The sequence below is a fragment of the Rhinopithecus roxellana genome, chromosome 15 (assembly GCF_007565055.1).
Source record: "Rhinopithecus roxellana isolate Shanxi Qingling chromosome 15, ASM756505v1, whole genome shotgun sequence".
In the NCBI taxonomy this organism is placed as follows: Eukaryota; Metazoa; Chordata; class Mammalia; order Primates; family Cercopithecidae; genus Rhinopithecus; species Rhinopithecus roxellana.
Genome location: NC_044563.1, coordinates 21,573,184 through 21,590,691, shown reverse-complemented (window position 1 = coordinate 21,590,691; position 17,508 = coordinate 21,573,184). Strand labels below are relative to the sequence as shown.

The 17,508-nt window shown below is 51.0% G+C and overlaps 2 protein-coding genes and 1 non-coding gene across 4 annotated transcripts in view; 1 reads left to right on the top strand and 2 right to left on the bottom strand.

Annotated features, from left to right (window-relative positions):
• Nucleotides 1–341: 341 nt before the first annotated feature.
• On the bottom strand, nucleotides 342–10,230 carry SSRP1 (structure specific recognition protein 1). 2 transcript variants are annotated; one of them, XM_010353413.1, is made up of 17 exons: nucleotides 10,076–10,230; nucleotides 9,418–9,590; nucleotides 8,818–9,003; nucleotides 7,786–7,891; nucleotides 7,301–7,491; nucleotides 6,966–7,196; nucleotides 6,728–6,831; nucleotides 6,497–6,625; nucleotides 6,013–6,234; nucleotides 5,209–5,281; nucleotides 4,648–4,786; nucleotides 4,449–4,494; nucleotides 2,674–2,803; nucleotides 2,075–2,245; nucleotides 1,786–1,874; nucleotides 1,056–1,242; nucleotides 342–832 (listed from the first exon to the last, which is right to left on the bottom strand). In XM_010353413.1, the coding sequence occupies exons 2-17, from the start codon at nucleotides 9,469–9,471 to the stop codon at nucleotides 761–763; spliced, it is 2,130 nt and encodes a 709-aa protein (XP_010351715.1). In that variant the 5' UTR covers nucleotides 9,472–9,590; nucleotides 10,076–10,230; the 3' UTR covers nucleotides 342–760. The 2 variants fall into 2 exon arrangements, with proteins under 2 accessions (XP_010351715.1, XP_030773540.1); XM_030917680.1 differs by having other exon boundaries at nucleotides 7,301–7,891.
• On the bottom strand, nucleotides 3,238–3,340 carry LOC115893785. The gene has a single exon (XR_004053839.1). It is a non-coding gene; the product is annotated as a small nucleolar RNA U13 (small nucleolar RNA).
• A 2,098-nt stretch (nucleotides 10,231–12,328) lies between the features above and the next one.
• P2RX3 (purinergic receptor P2X 3) overlaps nucleotides 12,329–17,508 on the top strand; it is a 34,204-nt gene continuing 29,024 nt past the window's right edge. The window contains exon 1 of the mRNA XM_010353410.2: nucleotides 12,329–12,648. Within this exon, the coding sequence (XP_010351712.1) occupies nucleotides 12,530–12,648 (119 nt within the window). The 5' untranslated portion in view covers nucleotides 12,329–12,529. The remainder of the gene's footprint in view (nucleotides 12,649–17,508) is intronic.

Below are 17,508 nucleotides of genomic sequence, written 5' to 3'. Positions count from 1 at the left end.
GGACAGTCAATCCTGATTTCATTATCTAAAGCCTTGGAAGACCCTTGACTCATAGGTAAGGATGTGGCCAAGAGCTGCCTCCCCCTAGCTTGGTTGGCTAATGGAGTGTAACCCGGAGAGACTTCCTAATCATATCAGCTCTCATTTCTAGATTCTCAGGTGGCCCATCCGGGCAGAGGCCGGTGAAAACCAATGCTTCTCCAGCCGGGAACAGAACAGGATGTGCCTCGAGACTTGCTTCCCGGCTGGCCAGGCTCTGCCCAGTCTGACCAGGGCAGTAAACACCACCAATAAAAGTAGGAGCAACAAACCAGGGCTACAAAGAAAGCATAAAGACATGGTTTCCAAAGTCAGTTCCCTTTATTAAATCATTTTCACAGACCAGAAATACAAAATAAAAGTAGAAATAGGCCCCAGGTAAGAGCTACAGGCCTGGCCTCACATGACCCCTGCTCCAGCAACTTGAACAGGACCAGCAGCAGCTACATCCTTAATTAAGGTCGGGAAAGTAAGATGAGGATTCTAATCCTGCATTGCCCTGCCTCCCACCCTATCTCTCCCCAAATTATTAACAGCCATCCTTGGGAAGCAGCAGAGTTAAGAAGTCTCCCCATGGCCCTAGTGACATACACACCAGCAGGAGAGCATGTTCAGATGACACAGAATCCAGGGACTACATTTCATGAGGAGAAACTGGTACCAAAATGTGGGGAGTCTGGGGGTGTGAGAAGGCAAGCGCAAAGAGAACCTTCCTCCGTTTCTACTCATCGGATGCTGACACTGAGTCCTCTGAGCTGGGGGGAGTACTGGCTAGTTCTTCTTCTTCAGAGTCCTGAAAACCAAAGGTGTCTTAAGGGAAAAGGTGGAGTCCTGGGTGCCCCACCCAGTCTTCAGTGAAGGGCCCGCAATTTCCTACCGCCCCCCAACTACAGCACCCACCTTCAGAACCTCAGAATTCCACCATCCACTCCAACTCATTACTCTTACAGACCAACCCCACAGACACACATGCCCCTCACCCTGCCCAGCCCACAGCCCCCACACTCCTGCCGCACCTCGCTCCTCCTCCTCTTCTTTTTGCTCTTGTTCTCTCCCGAAGAGCTCTCATCACTAGACACAAACTCTTTGCTCTTGAAGCTCTCACTTAGCTGCCTTGAGGATGACTTGGATGATGAGCCCCTGGAGGGCGTGGATTTCTTTTCCATCTTTACCTTTACTTTCTTCTTCTTCTTTGACTTATCCCTGTATTGGCAAGAGGGAAGAGGAGCTAGGCCTTCAGGTCCCCTATCACCATGACCAAACCTCTCCCACCTTTAACAAGGCCTTTCTCAATCCCAGCCACACAGCCCATTTCACTCTGAACGTAAATAGCCATGTCAGCCTGAAAGGCACCAAGGGAGAGTATCATGAGTACACCAGAAGAATCAGAGGGCATAGGCTAAAGCAGCCCCATATGCAAAACCTACTTGACATTTCTTGCTGTATCTTTTAGAGTTCATGTGAATTGTGCACTGCACTCCATAATAGTTTTTTCGTTCCCCCATACCTTCAAATAGTCCACGAAAATGGGCCATATTTCCCCAGTGACTTGAATGCCCTATCGTATCACCCACACTTGGGCAATGGCCTACCCAGGTTTGAGAAGCACTACCCTACTGCAGTCAGAAGCGTATCTGCTGTCTTTAACTTTCCAATGCTCAACTTCGGCCTGTATAAAAAACAAAAAACAAACAAAAAAAAACCTGCCACAAAAATCAGTGACTGGGCCACGTTCCTGACACTCACCTCTTAGAAGACTCGCCTCGGCCCCCTTCATATTCTTTCATGGCTTTTTCATATTCCCTCCTGGCATCCTCAGCCTTGCGATCCCACTCCTGTCTCACACAAACAGAAAAAAACAGTGAAGAATAAGACCTCTCCCATCTCCCCTCTCCCCTGATGCAAGCAAAATCAATACAGAAAGTCCCACCAATGGCTCATACTGCTCCCCTATCAGTCTCATACACTCACCACGCCAAGAGAGCACCTCTCGCCAGCCCATGAGAGGCATCACCCCTCCTCTGCTGCTACTCACCTCTTTCTTCTCTTTGGACATTCCCTTCCAGATCTCGCCTGCCTTCTTGGAAAGATCTGTGATGCTGATGCCAGGATGGTCTGACTTGATCTTCTCTCGGCTGGCATTGAGCCATAGCATGTATGCAGACATGGGCCTCTTGGGGGCATTGGGGTCTTTGCCCTTCTTCACCTACATAAGAACCCAAATGCCTTCGGCTATTTCCCATAGAACCCATACATTTTCCCAAATAAATTATTTAGATCACTTAAGTTGGAGAAAAAGTGGAGGACTAAATAGCATCAGGCGAGACGAGTGCTCCCTAAGGGCAAGGATGGTATCTCCTTCCCCTCTGCAATTCAGTGCCTAGCTTACCAGGACAGAAGCCCATCTCCTAATTCAGACCTTCCAGAAGCTTATTAATCTCAGGGCTAGTGAGAACAATTCCTAAGAAGATACCCCTCAAGGCTATAATTATTGGCTACAAAAAACAGCCCCAAGGAAGACCAATGAACAGGTCCTACTGGTGGTGGACAGGAGAAGGTAAAGAGAATGCCTCCCACCCTCCCCCACCCCCGCCCACTGCACCACACACAGCCCCTCCCATCTCCAGTCTGCACCTCCACAGGCTTCTTGCGGCTCTTGCGGTCCTTGGCCATCTTGGCCTTTTTGAGCTGTTTCCGCTTCTTCTCATCCCGGTCACTGTCGCCCTCATTACTGGAGGAGCTGGCAGAGGCATTGCTGTCAAACCTGCCAGAGAGCAAGCCAGGCTTAGACTTGAGGAGGGAAGACAGGACCCTATGGCCTCAAGGCAGGAGGAAAACAAATCCAAAGACACCCACCCAAAAGGGTCAAGGGAGGAAGACCAGAGGACAGTATCCACCACCAATCCCCAACACTGCTTCCTCCCATTCACTGAGGTGGCTTCAGCCATGCCCTCTCCAGACCCAGCCACAGCAATGGGTTGCTTGATCAGAATTAATGAATGAAAAACAATCCATGAGCTTCAGCTGATCTCCCTGGGCATGGCCAAACCAGGTCCTAGTCCATTCCCAAGACACCATGGGCAGAAACACTGCCTCATTCATGCCTGGAACATGGCCCAAATCCACTTCACCACTTCCTTCGGAGTAATCACCTCAATCTACCCTATAGTCTTTTTTGTCTTTTTTTTTTTTTTTTCGTGTCAGATGGGTAATGTGTCAACATCATAACAAGGCTAGAGGGTGGCACATTGCACATACGCACGTAACACCCAACCATCATGTTTATGAACTACAAAAGGATCGGCTCCTACAGTCTTTTCTGATGAAAAGATAATCAGTTACTACAAAAAGAAGAAAACCAACTGAAGTCCAACCCAGTACCTACCCCTGTAATTGACAGTCTTATCTGATATATGTGAAACTCCTCAAAAAATGGAACTACCCTACACCTGTATGCTGCTGGACAGTTTTCAAGGCACTTTCACAAGTATTTGCTCATTAAACTTTCATACACCTTCATAAACGTGGCAGGCTAAACTAGTGGACTCCTGTCGGATGTTTCTTTGCTGCCTGACATTCTTTTACAATCCTTCTGGATTAAGAGAGCAGTCCCAATTTCCTGTTGGGAACCACCTTGCCCCCACTCAGGAAGGGCTCACCCCAACCACAGGCTCTAAGGGTGGGCACTTGGCCTATTTCTGGCCCATCAGACCCTGGCCCATCCTAACAACTCAGGCTAGGAAGGGGCAGGTAACCACTCTGTTCACTATGCTGTTCACCAAAAGAGGCGCTTCTGGTGGTGTTTTAAATCAGTAAGATTAAGCCTGCCCTGAGCTTCTGAGAGTCACTGGGCACCCCATGGGGCAAACCTATTTTGAATTACGGAAATCAGAAGAAATAGATTTGAGTGCCTGAATCCAGTAGTGTCTGAAGTCAATTAAATCCTCAGACTCTGCAGTAACATGAACTTACGAAATTCCCTTTTATGTTTCCTTTTAAAGTGAGAGTGAGTCACATTTCTGACGCTGCTAATAAAAAGTCGGTACTACTGCATTTCTACCGATGAGGAAACAGATTCAATGACTTACTCGACAACCTCCAGGAAGTAAGTGACAAGCACCAGCTCTCATTCCCATTCTCTCCTCATCTAACTACGAACCAGCCCTGACTGGCATATTCAGGGTGGTATGGCCACAGACCCCACTATACTTTTCTGACTTCAAAATGTGCCTTGCACTTACGAAGCCCTTGACAATTTCCAAAACATTTTGTGTATCACCTCATTGGAGGTCACTCTCCCATTCTGGGTCAGTAGCTAATACTGGGACATGAGAAATGTCCAGAAATCTTCTGGTCCTTTAAGCTTATGGGTCACCATCTTATCCCCACAAGGTACCACCAAAACTCACTCCTCTGCCACATCTTCCTCCTCTTCACCTGGGTTGAATGACTCATCTGAAAAAGGGCACAGGATGCATCAGCTTCTGCCCCAATGGAAATCCCCACCCCCTCATCCAGACACCCAGCTCTGGCCCAAGGGTGAGTCCAGCCCAGGCCACAGCAAGGAACGTCTGACCATCCTCGTGCTCAGCACGGAGGCTAACCCACCGGTTTCTTCTCCCGAGTCATCGCTGCTGTCATTGGCATTCTCCTCCCGGATCTTGCCTTCCTCCTTCATCCTCTCCAAGTAGGCATCATGCTGATCCTCATCAGAGTCGGCATATTCATCGTAGCTTGGGTTCATGCCCTAGCCAGGGAAGAGTTCACAGTGGGGCCAACTCACCCTCGAGCCAGAATCCCTGCACACTCAAAAGCACACCCCCATGCCTGTCAAGTCAGAGCAGCAGCTCCCAGAAGACCTGGGGCTGGATTGTCCACACACAGCCAACGTGCAGGGCCTACGCCCAAGTACTTCCTGCCAACTGGGTTAGTCCAAGCCCCAAGCCCCTCCCTCTCCCAGCCCCACTGGGGGCGCCTGAGGGGCTGCATAGACTGGTCTAAGGTCATGCAGAGGAAACCTGCACCAGGAGGGGGAAAGGGTCACACGCACCTCTTTTTTCTATAAGGGTAAGAAGAGAAGAAAGAGTGAAAAAGAAGCCGGAAAAAATCACCCCTTTCTCCCCTACAGAAAGACCAGGAGAGGGTCTCATCCTCCCCACACAGAATTACCTCTTTCAATCCTCGGTTTTTGATGTTGAGTTTTTTCGCGTTGACAAAATCAAACAGTTTCCCATACTCCTCCCTGTGAGGGGATGTGCACCATGTTACCGGAGAGGTAGTGCTGACACAGGAGCGGACTAAACAACGTTCTGATTCCATGAGCTGGGGTAGACTGTGGAGCCTGGAGTTCTTGACCATGCTACCCAACCCAACAGCTTATAGAGACCCCCACAGGACAGCAGTAAGGCAGAGCCAGAGTCTGACATTAGTCCTGAAAGAGGAACCCGCATGGCTGTGAAGAGCTCTGGGAAAAAAAAGGCAGGGAGGGGTGCGCACCTGTTTACCAAATAAGCTCAGGGCGGAGTAAGTGTGGGGCAGGGGATGTGGTCATCTGTCTTCATACTTCACAAGGTTGGTATGAGAATTACACGTGAAAAGGCTTATAAAACGTCTAGCTCACAGTGAGCACTCAATAAGCATTAGCTGCTATGTTCTCAGGCACAAAGCTCATCCCAGGAAAGAAAGAGAGAGCATTTCCATCATGGTGGGGAGTGGAGGAGAAAAAAGGTCAGTAGTGAAGACATATAGCTTTCAAAATACAGAAAAAGTTGTTTGTTTTTTTTAAAAGACCAGAAAGCAAGCAATGGAGAGGTTTCTAAAGTCTGAGCACTCCAGGGACAATGACCAAATCCTGATGTAGCAGGAGAAAAATTCTGCTCTAGGGTTGGAGAGTGCTGCAGGCCATGCCGGGCTTCCTGGACAAAGCTGGCTCAGGACCAGGATGCCCAGAAAGTGACGGGTGGAGGTTCTCACCTCTCAATGCTGCTGAAGGTATACTGAGTGCCCTGCTTGGTCTCAATTTCAAAGTCAAAAGAACGAGTCGTAGTGGTACCACGAGCAAAGTTGACAAAGGAGATCTCGTCGAAGCGGATGTGTACAGGTGGCTTGTGGACGTAGATGAAGCCCCGCTCCAGCGGGTAGAGCAGTCCTGAGCTCGCCTTGTAGGAACAGGTAATGCACTGGGCCCCTGAGTGCCTGACAGAGGGTGCAGGGAGCCTGGTTAGTGCCAACCTCAGCAGAGGCAAAGGGCACATCTAGCAGCAGCGACACGTGTGCTCATGTCCTCGACTAAGTAAACCTCACTGAGCTGTTCTGACAGAGGCGCTGACACCTGTTGTGACACAGGGTCCCATCCAGGCCTCTAACAGGCTGCATTCCCATCTCAGGAGGGGTTTACCAAGGAGACACAGCATTTCCCATACCCAGGCAGGGCAGGATCCCAGGCCCACATTCTCACCCTTGGAAGTTGCCTGGCACTGTGATCTTGCGGTTCACCAGCGCTTTCATGACCCGGCTGACCATCTCATAGAGGGATCCTGACATGTTCTTGGTGAGGCGACCCTCAAAGCGCTTCTCCACTTCTTCCCTACAAAGACAGCAAGGTGAGGTCACAACACTACTGCCTTCTAATGGCACACCTGTCTCCTGCCTGGACAGTGGCAGGAAACGAGTCCAGGGAGACACTCACTCGTTCATGTTCAGAGTCAACGAAATGTCCTCGTCCTTGGAGAAGAGGAGGATGAGGAAGTGGTAGCGAGTCTGGCCTTGCTTGATTGGGGGGTCCAGGCTGATCTAGTAAGGAAGAGCACCAATTGATACTCTACAACAACTTGCGATTCACTAACATAGAATTCTGCACACCAGTGAGGTCTACTTAACACTTACGCAAAAACCACGATTATCCAGCCATAGGGGTTTCTGCTTACCACAAAGAACATCTGTCGCTGGTCCTTGTGGGGTAACAAAAACAGACGCAGTACTGTGGTGTAGGGGATCTTGTAGTCAAAGGTCTTGCCATGCAGGTGCAGAAAGGTGGGGTAGATCCGAATGTCATAACGACCGCGAGGAGTCAGACACTGCAACTCCCGGAAGATGCAGATGGCATCTCCCGTGGCCTGGATTACATCCGCCTTCGACAACACATTCTGGGCAAAGGCCTGCAAAAAGCACACATTGGTAACCAAGCAGCAGGCCCTGCTCCCAGGCCAGCCAATGCCTGCTCAGCACCATCTGCTGCCAAGGCAACTAGGGGATGCCTCACCTCAACAGGGTCCACACCATCCTCCTGGGTGGGAGGGACGTAGAAGCGCACCTCCATGAGAGACACCTCTGCGTCATCGTTTTGGTGGAATTCCAGTGTCACCTCATTCTTGCCAGTGGTGCACTGGGACACATTGCTGAGGGGTATCTCAAAGACTGGCTGCTCACCAATGTCAAAGGAAAGCAGCTGCCCTGTGAGGAAAGCGCTTATCAAGCCACAAGCTCCTCCCCTTAAGTCTGCATAAGCAACATTCCCACCAAACTGAGTTCCACAGAGACAGGATACTGGGGTTAGTCTCTTTACACTGTAACCCCAACCCCAGGCACAGTGCCCAGTATACTGTAGGTACTCAATAAACACATGATGAACATGCAAACATATAGGAAACCAGGGACAGTGGCAGAAAGAAAAGAGTAAAACAAGTAAAAGGCTGAAACCCTTCACCCTATCTTCCTCCCCAAACCTCAGTCTTCCCCAGGACTCACCACCAAATTTCACCGTCCCCCAGTTCCAGCCCTTCACACAAAGGTCCTTCTCCATTAGCTCAAGGCGATAGTGAGTTTTGAAGAAATCAGAGAGCTTCTCAAACTCCTGTGGGTGGAGGGAAGAAAAGAAAGCACAATCCCAGTAAACCCTGGTGGCCTTATCTACTTGAATGTCCTGGGATTATCTATTTCTGAGAAACTACCTCCAAATAGGCTTTATAAGAAACCCATGCTGACTTGGCAACCCAGCTCTAACATTGTTTAAAAGATTGTTGAGAGGTTGCTTCTAGCCACTGGATCTGACATTCCTGGTTATGGGCCATCTGACTTTATAAACTTTGTATAGGTATTATTTTAATGAAAGTGGAAATCAAAATCAAATAAAGCCTTTTATCAAGCAGTTCAAAATGGAAAACAAAACCCACACTTTAAGACATCAAGCTAGCCAGGCGCAATGGCTCATGCCTGTAATCTCAATGCTTTGGGAGGCCAAGGTGGGCGATCCCTTGAGTCTGAGAGCTCAAGATCAGACTGGGTAACGTGGCGAAACCCCGTTTCTACCAAAAATTATGAAAAATCAGCTGGGCATGGTGGCATGTGCCTGTGGTACCAGATATTCAGGAGGCTGAGGTGGAAGGATTACTTGAACCCAGGAGGCAGAGGCTGCAGTGAGCCGAGATTGCGCCACTGCACTGCAGCCTGGGTGACAGAGCGAGGCCCGGTCTCAAAAAAAAAAAAAAAAAACACACAAAAAGACATCAAGCTAAGAATCTGAACCTTGATAAAAGTCACAGGTAGAAACTACTATCTAAATCAAGACAGAAGAAAATCTTCTGGAGTCAAGGCACACAGCAATTCACAAGACTTCAACACTCAAAGCCGAACACTGATTGCCTCATGGCCTCACAGTCCTGCTCTGAGGAGCCCAAACTAGCAATCACAGGGTTACATGAGGAAGGAACCTCGAGTCTCTAGAAGATTAAAACAAGATGATGCAGCAAAAAGGGGGTTTATAGCTATGGCACAGCTCACCGATTCTCGGAAGCCATCATACTTGTAGACATGGCCATTCTTTGTAAGCAGTTTAAGTCCATGGCCCAGAGCAACACGGCGCCAGATGCCTTCTGTTAACTCCCCAGCCTGGATGTTGTCCACTTTGCCCGTCTTGCTGTTCTTAAAGATGATGCCCTGGCGGCTCAACCTCAGTCGACCATCATTCTGTAAGAAAAGCAGGCCCAGATGCATGGGGACAGTACACAGCATGTCCTGGGTACAGTTCTACCCAACACACTTTCCGGCTGCGAGTGGGCTAGCCAGATTATCGATGCAGGAGCAACAGCTGAGGTGCAAGGAGTCTAGATTCCAAACCAGGCTCTGGTATCTAGAACCCTTAACAGATTCTCAGTTTCCTCATTTGTAAAACAGGAATTGGGAACTGGAGAGCATATACGGTCCCTATAACTCTGAGACTATCTCTCAGCATTGCCTCGTGTTGGGGGAGACACTAGGTACACATTATACTGAGTCCTCTTTTTCCAAAATAACATTACCAAAGCAAGCTCTCATTAATGGACAAAAACTCTACCCTCCTTCCTTCTCTCTACTTGTATCAACTGTCCAAGCCATTCTCACCATGGAGCCTTTCACCTCCTGATAGATGTCGTTGAACTCCAGTGTCTCTGCCATGTCGACCCCTGCCCGTGGTGGCCTGGGCAGAGCCCCAGGCTGCACAAGGGAAACCGAGTAAACTGGGGGCTGGGCCCCAACTCCTGAGTGGGTGGGCGGATGCTCAGCAGGTTGGGAATCTGAATTCAAGAGGAAGACAGGTAAGCATGAAAGATAGCACCTCGCTGTGCTCACGGATGGAGCCAAGCAGCAACTCCCAACTGTGCCTGGGATGTCTCAGGATTTCCTCTGCCTGGAAACCTACAGACGGACGCTGCAGTGCTCGAGGGTCCAGGCCTAAGCCCAGGTGGAGAACGGGGCCTGGAATACCGCTGACACCCAACCCGCCGCCCTCTCTAGCAGCTCTGGCGGGAGCCATGGCAACGAGCAGCGGAACCCCAGGGTCGGCCTGGAGCCCGCACCTTGCACGCGCCCCAATCCAGCTCAGAGTGCAGGGTTTCCCTCGCAGCGCTCCCACCACCCCGCGGGCCTCCGGTTCACCCCCGCCCCACAGGATGGATTCGCCCGCTCCCCGCGGTTTCGAACGCGGAATGGTCCATGTCGAACGTCCCTTGGGGGAGGGGCGCCCCTGCCTTCCTGGGACCGGGGGACGACCACAACCTACCTCCTCAGGCTGCAGCCTCGCTAGGGCCCCGGCGCAGGAGGTGGGCGCACTGGGGGGACGCGGGGGGGCGGGGGATGGGGGGGACACCGGGGAAGCTTTTCCCGCGTGCGCGGCCCCGCGTCCCGCCACCGGAAGCCGTGCACAGGCCACAGAGACGACGAGTTGGCTAGAGAGACGCGAGCCCGGCCCGCCTGCGAGATAGTCGCACAGAGCGACTCTGGAGGACCTGAGGGAAGAGTAGTTGCCGTGAAGTCTCTCTCACCCGGGTGGAATCTGCCTAGAAATTTTGTGTAGGGCTCTTTAGAAACTACAGACACTTCTTCTGTGGAGACTAGATACTGAAGAAAAATTGTGTAGTTTTATTGTATCAGACTTAGATTAGTGCACGGATGGGGTGGGGGTGTGTATTGGAATGATGCGTGCCCGTTTCTCTGCAAAGTAGTTTCTGTGTCATGGAAAGGAGTCGATGGAACACGAAGGAAAGTATTTGAACAGTTGCGGGAAGAAACGACCTCTCGCACTGGCTGCGGAGAGAATGCGGGTGTTGGTGTCACCGTGGGTGCACTGCTTTCTGGCTGACCTGTCAAGTTCACTGTCTACACCCCAAACTTTCACATCCCTAACCGAAATGTATAGGTCCCCCCAAGAGGCTGGCAAATGGCCGTATCCAGTTCAAGTCCTGGTATCAGATTCACTTTGGAGCCAGAACTGATTTGAAACCACGTCATCCTGGGGTTGCGGAAGCCAGGTCTCCCTCGTATAGTCCCAGAGTGCATTTTTGCAACATCAGAGACCAGACCTGGAAAATATATTTTAGTTTTTCTACCCCAGCCTCCTTTTACTGATGGGAATACTGAGACCCAAAGGGGAGTGAGTTGCCCAGGGTCTCAGTGCGTTAGCAACAGGGCTAGGACCCAGACCTCCTTACCACCACCAGTCCAGATATCTTCTGTCATAATCACAGTGACTGTATGTTCAGAATGAATGATGATATGTGTCCTACATGGAGACATTAGTACAGAATATGTAAACTCAAGATTTCCCTGACAATCAGGACACCAGCTTGCTAACTCAGTCCTGAAGTAAGAGACAACAGGAATGCACCCTTCTCCCCTGAATTCATAGCTTTAACCTCTGAGTAGTGGCTATTCCAGCATTATCTAGCAATAAAAATCCAACTGGGTTTAATAAATAGATATTGAGGGCCTATTACTAATTTAGCACACTTCTCGGATTTGAGGAAACTTGAACAAGACGAAAACATCCCTGGCTGGGCGCAGTGGCTCACACCTGTAATCCCAGCACTTGGGGAGGCCGAGGTAGGCAGATCACTTGAGGTCAGGCGTTCAAGACCAACCTGGCCAATGTGGAAGCCCCGTCTCTATTAAAAATACAAAAATTAACCAGGCATGGTGGTGGGTGCCTATAATCCCAGCTACTTGGGAGGCTGAGGCACAAGAATTGCTTGAACCCAGGAGACAGAGGTTGCAGTGAGCTGGGATCACGCCACTGCACTCCAGTCTGGGCAACAGAGTGAGTCTCTGCCAAAAAAAAAAAAAGAAAAAGAAAAAGAAAAAAAGGAAGGAAGGAAGGAAGAAAAGAAAGAGAAAAAGAGAGAGAAAGAAAGAAAGAAAAAGAAAGAAAGAAAGAAAGAAAGAAAGAAAGAAAGAAAGAAAGAAAGAAAGAAAGAAAGATAGATACAGCCCCAACCTTTCGGGAAAACATAATCTAACCAATGATTTTGATAAATAAACTGACAAAAAAAAAAAAGAAGTGCTAACTGCTATGCTACAGGTAGAGTGAAACTCATTACCAACTGGAGTTAGAAATATGTGAGTCTTTACTCATCATACCCCAGAAGACCCAGAAAAACTTTCAAGATACCCTCTCCCCCGACCCATGCCACTGGGGGCAACTCAGGAAAGGAGGGGACGGCTGCAGAACTGGGTGGAATTTGGCTGGCACTCAGGAATGAAGGGGGTCCTCAGTTCAGGCAGGCTGTTAGGTGACTAGGGGACGGGAAATTGCAAAGGGCTTTAGGGAGAGCGTGAGCAGCTGGTGAGCTGGGATGAGGATGCTGCAGAAGAGAACAGAACAGAAACAGCAGACAGAGTGCAGATAAAACATTAGTCCCAGAGGACTCCAGCCAGCTACATCCCAGGCAATCAGGAGCCCAGGATTGGAGACCCCACCCCTGCTGTGACATCACAGGGGAGTGGGGTGGAGACGAACAAAAAGGGGGTCCCCCGCCCTGGTCTCTTGGAAGCCAGAGTATCAAGAGAAGAGAGAACCTGACTAGGGTTGCCTGGCTTAAAGGGACAGGCTCCCCATTCCTCCGACCCCTCTAAGCTGCCCCCTCCAGGTGGTGATCCTGTCTCCCTGTCCTGTAGGACCTCCCTCTCCTGAGGCCACCACTGGGCCCCCTTCTGAGTGTCCGCTGAGCACTCTCTCAGTATGAACTGCATATCTGACTTCTTCACCTATGAGACCACCAAGTCGGTGGTTGTGAAGAGCTGGACCATCGGGATCATCAACCGAGTAGTTCAGCTTCTGATCATCTCCTACTTTGTGGGGTGAGTCTGTGGCCCTTCAGGTCCCTGGCGGGGTGGGCTGCCTGGCATCCCGTCTTCACCCTCCTGCCTCAGAAACCTGCATCCAGCTTCCTGAGCTCCTCCCCTCCCGGGGAAACACTTTCTTCTGTGGAGCCAAGTCCTAAAGACTGGCCTCTGCCACCCCCGCCTAGGACCTGAATTCACCCAGATGAATTCTTTTCCCAGTTCATCCTCCAGGGTTGAGAGTGGTTTCAAGACACACACTCGGAGGAGTAGGGTCCCTGCCCTGGCACTGCCCTCCACCGAGGGAGGGCTCAGGAGCTCCATCTCCACCCTCCCTGCTCTCATCTCTCCAACCAGAGAACAGGCAGACCCCCTCCCACATCTTCAAATTCCCCTCACTCAACTCTTTGGGGTCTCAAAAAGACAAGACAGCACAGAAATAGGGGAAGGGAAGGTACTAAGACAAGGGGGTGGTGGCAGGTTGATCAAGTTGGTGGCCGGGAGGGAAAGAGAGAACTGGGCCCATTTCAGCGTGAGGAATTTCCTTCTGGCATGGATGGGTGAGATGGTGAGAGAGAGAAGGGCAAGGGAGAAGCCCTGTGCTCTTGAAGGGGAGGACAAGGAGGGAACTAACTGCCCCTTGATGAGGAAGCAAACAGGCCCAAGGGAAGAGTGGCCAAGGAGAAAAGGAGCTTTTCTGAACACAGTGCAGCTTCCTCTCCAGGAATCCAGAAATGCTCCCCTTTGTCAAAAAGCATAATTTCCCCACCTCTCCCTGACCCTGTGCCATGTAACCCATCCTAGCAGTTGCTTAAGAGCCAGGAAGGTGCAAGCATCCCCTCTCAGCCCCCACCGCCTGGAAGCACACACCTACACACACACACACACACACACACAGGCACGCGCGCACGCACACACAAAGGGCTGTGGAGCAGACAATGGCTGGGGAAGAATGCAGGTCCTATCCTTCTTGTGGTCATTTCCACGCACTGGTGGGCACCAGGAAATACAGGCAGAAACCACGAAGGTTTTCTTTCCTGGGGTGTGGGTCTCCAATCTTAACGCTGTTCTTTGAGACAATGGGTCTGTGCATTCGAGGCAGCAAGCCACTGACTGTTAGGAGTTAGTTCAAGCGGGTCAAAGGAGGATCCTGTGTGACTGTGGGCTGAAGCTGCATGTAAGCCTGCTTGCCTGAAAAGTTGAAGTTTATGTGAGGGTGTTGAGGGAATGTTGGCTAGATGTGACTTTTTAGGTGATTTTTTGCTCTGTGTGCTGCGCAAACGCTGGTAGGCTTCAGTGGGCAGGTATTGTAAAAAGGCTGCACCATCCAGTGCTCCTTTGGGAGATTTTAGAAAAAGGATTCAAGCTTTGGAATAGCATTAAATGGCCATGAAGTTCCCTTCCAATGTTGAGGTTTTGTGAGATACGAGGTTTGCAAATGTTCGCTGTCTGCATCTCCAGAGCTTGGCTCAAAGTTGGTTCTTAAATGTTCTGTGTTCACGTGTATATTCAATGCTGTGGTTGTTTATAGCCACAAGATGGTATGTTGGCCCAGGTGAGTGCAAAAGCTGGCTCAGCACATTCCCCATCTGGCCTGGCTCCATTGGCTCCAGGCAGAAATTGATGGGGGATAGAGAGTGGGCTCGTCGACCAGCCCTCTCAGCCCCCACTGCCCTTGTCTCTCTCTCATCATGATCAGATGGAATCCTCCAGGTCTCAGGGCTGGAGCCCAGCCTGCTGGGGCGAGCATGCGAAGCTCTTTAGCATCTTAATTTCCAACCCCATCCATCTCCCAGCCTGACAGCTCCCCACGAGACACTGCCTTCCAGTTACATCAGCGCCCTCTGCAGCCCAGTCCCTTGACCTGAGTCCCATCTCCGTGTATGCGAACCCATGCACGTTGTGACCATGAGTCCACCGTCATTAATTTAGCAAAAATGTACCAGCATCTCTGCATGGCATGCACTGTGGACTGAGGACAGAATGGTGGGCAAAAGCAGACAGGGTCCTTGCCCTCATGGGGCTTACAGCGGAAGGCAAGAGATGGGCATTCATCTGATGATGTCCACAAATGTGAAATGTCAACTGTGGCTTGGAGGTGAACAGTTATAGGACAGCCGCTTCTGTGAAGGTGTTTGGCCTGGTCAGGGAGTAAGGGAAGGTTTTCTGGAGAGGTGACATTTTAGCCAAGACCCGAAGGATGAGTAGGAGCACCCCTGGTGAAAGAGGGAAGGAAGAGAGTTCAGGGCAGAGAAACCCACCTCTGCAAAGGGAAGGAGCCTGGCAAACAGGGGAAAGAAAAGAAGGTCTTTGTGGCTGGAGCCGAGGGAGCAGAGGTGAGTGAGGGTGGTGTACGGTGGATGGGAACACACACAGAGGCCGGACCTCAGACACCCTTAGAGAGCTTTTGTTTTTACAGGAGATGAATAAACAGAAGCCACGGAAGCATTTTAACCCATGTGTCTGTGGGCACTTTTGTGTGTGCACGCACGTGAGTTTGAGAGAGAGAGACAGACACGATGGGATCTGAGTTGGGAAGAGCACCCGGGCTGATGCGCCTGGAAGTGGAGGGAGTAGGAGTGGGTGCAGGAGAACCTACTAAGAGGCGGTTTATGGAGAGAGGTGACAGTGGCTTGGACCCAACTGAATTTGAAGGGATTTTAAAGGCTATAGCGTTAATATTTCACTGATACTTCAATCTCTTCCCCATCATCCCAACCAGGTCGACCACCTAGACTCTGCCTAACATGAGCCCATCATTTCTCTGAGAACTTCTCAGAAACACACCACCTGGTCATCTTACATACGCTCTCACCCCCACCTCTGGCCTCAGCTGCTTGTCTGTGGTTGACTCCATTTCGTCACTGTTTTCCTTTACCCACTCCAGAGCACACAGAAACCTGAGGTTTCTCACATCTTTCCTGGGCCCAGGTGGTCATCCCCACTCACCTCTGTGGAGTGGGACTTCCCAAGAGCCCATCCCCGTTCTGGATCTTGTGGGGACCTGAGAAGCTGAAAGAAATCCCCTGGGATCTGAGTGCCTGGAAGCAATAGCCTGTGCTTGACCTGAGGCTGATTTCCAGGGCCTTCCTGGAGGAAGCTGCCTCCTTGCAAACTAGCAGTCCAGGGACTTCCCAGGCCTTTGATGCCCCATTGCACTGAAGGGTCACTGGTGGCCGCTGGAGCCTCTGACCCCGTCGCAGCCCTGCCCTGCCTGCTCTGTTCCTCCCCCATACAAGGCCCAGTTCACAAACTCACCATCTGTATGGCCCCATGCTTTGGTTCATAATATTCAGCCTCATTATTCAACTTCAGATCTTAGGCGGGAGTTCAATACATAAAGCGAGGAGCTGCTCTGGTTCAAAGAGAAGGGTCTGGAATCCCGCCTTCTCAGCTCTCCACTCCATCCTCTCAGCCCAAGGTAGCACTATGAGGCACCTTGTCAGCACAATTAAGTGACAGATATGGTGGGAAGAGCTGTTGGGCTGCACCATCTTGTTTGTTGTTGTTGTTGTTGTTGTTGTTGTTGTTGTTGTTTTGTTTTGAGACAGAGCTTTGCTCTGTCCCTCAGGCCAGAGTACAGTGGTGCAATCTCGGCTCACTGCAGCCTCCACCTCCTGGGTCCAAGCAATTCTCCTGCCTCAGCCTCCCCAGTAGCTGGGATCACAGGCGTGTGCCACGACGCCTGATTTTTTTGTATTTTTAGTAGAGATGGGGTTTCACCATGTTGGCCAGGCTGGTCTCTAACTCCTGACCTCAAGTGATCTACCTGCCTCGGCCTCCCAAAGTGCAGGGATTACAGCATGAGCCATCATGCCTGGCCGGATGCCCCATCTGGACCAGTCATCCTGGTCCAGAGAGAGGAGTGACTCTCATTCCTGCCTGCCCTCTCCCCCAGTATGGAATATAGAGCACTTGGTTAGAAGCCTGGCTCTGACACCAACTAGGAGAGGGCCTCCTAAGAAGGATTTCACATCTCTAAGTCTCAGTCCCCATATCTGGAAAATGGATTTAGGAATACCTCCTCCCTGGGAGTTATAGGGAAGGGAGGTAACATATGTCAAGTGCCTTGCAGAGATGGTGACTCAGTAATAGATGGCAACGGTGACTACTTCACAAAGACCCCCCCCCCATCACCCCTTCCCCCTTTCCCTCTGCCCAGCTCACACCTTCCTAAGAGACCCCTCTCCTCTTCCCACACACACAGCGTGCACTCTTCACACCCACTCCTCAGCCTCCTCCTTGACTCCCTGGGGGCGGATGGGAGGGTGCTGGGGCGCGGCTCTGGCCTCTCTCCTGCACTTCCCACCTGCCAAGGAGCTGCCACACGCCTTCCGCTCTATAAATAATAAACCATGAATGCGAGAAGAAAATAGTCAGAGCAGCAGAGTAAATGCCAAGAATTGAAGGCTCAGGTCTGCCCTAGCGCCTGAGCCCTGGCCTCCAGAGACAGACTCAGCCCCTCTGTTCTGGAAATGAAGCATCCCCTTCTTTCTGGCCGCCTTGACGACATCCTCAGGCCCCTCAGGCCCCACGAGGCCATTGAAATTCTTCCACTTGTTATTTAAGTCAAAGAGAGAATTCTAATGCAGCCTCTCCGCCCCACGGGGCACAAGAAGAAGCCTTGAAGGAGGAGGAGGAGGAGGTAGGATATTGGTTGATTGTTCCTTGGAGTCCTCAGCCTTTTCCTTCTGAGACTTTCCTAAGCCAGGAGATGCTTTCACTGGTGATGGAGCAGGAGCTGGTAGGAAAAGCACAGGGTCCGGTTCAGGGGGCCAGCATGGCCTGGCCTTGAGCTAGGACACAGCTAGAGACCTTCGAGTGAAGGGGCTGTGAGTGGTCTGGAGCAGGTTGTCTGGTTAGAGCCGACATGCCAGC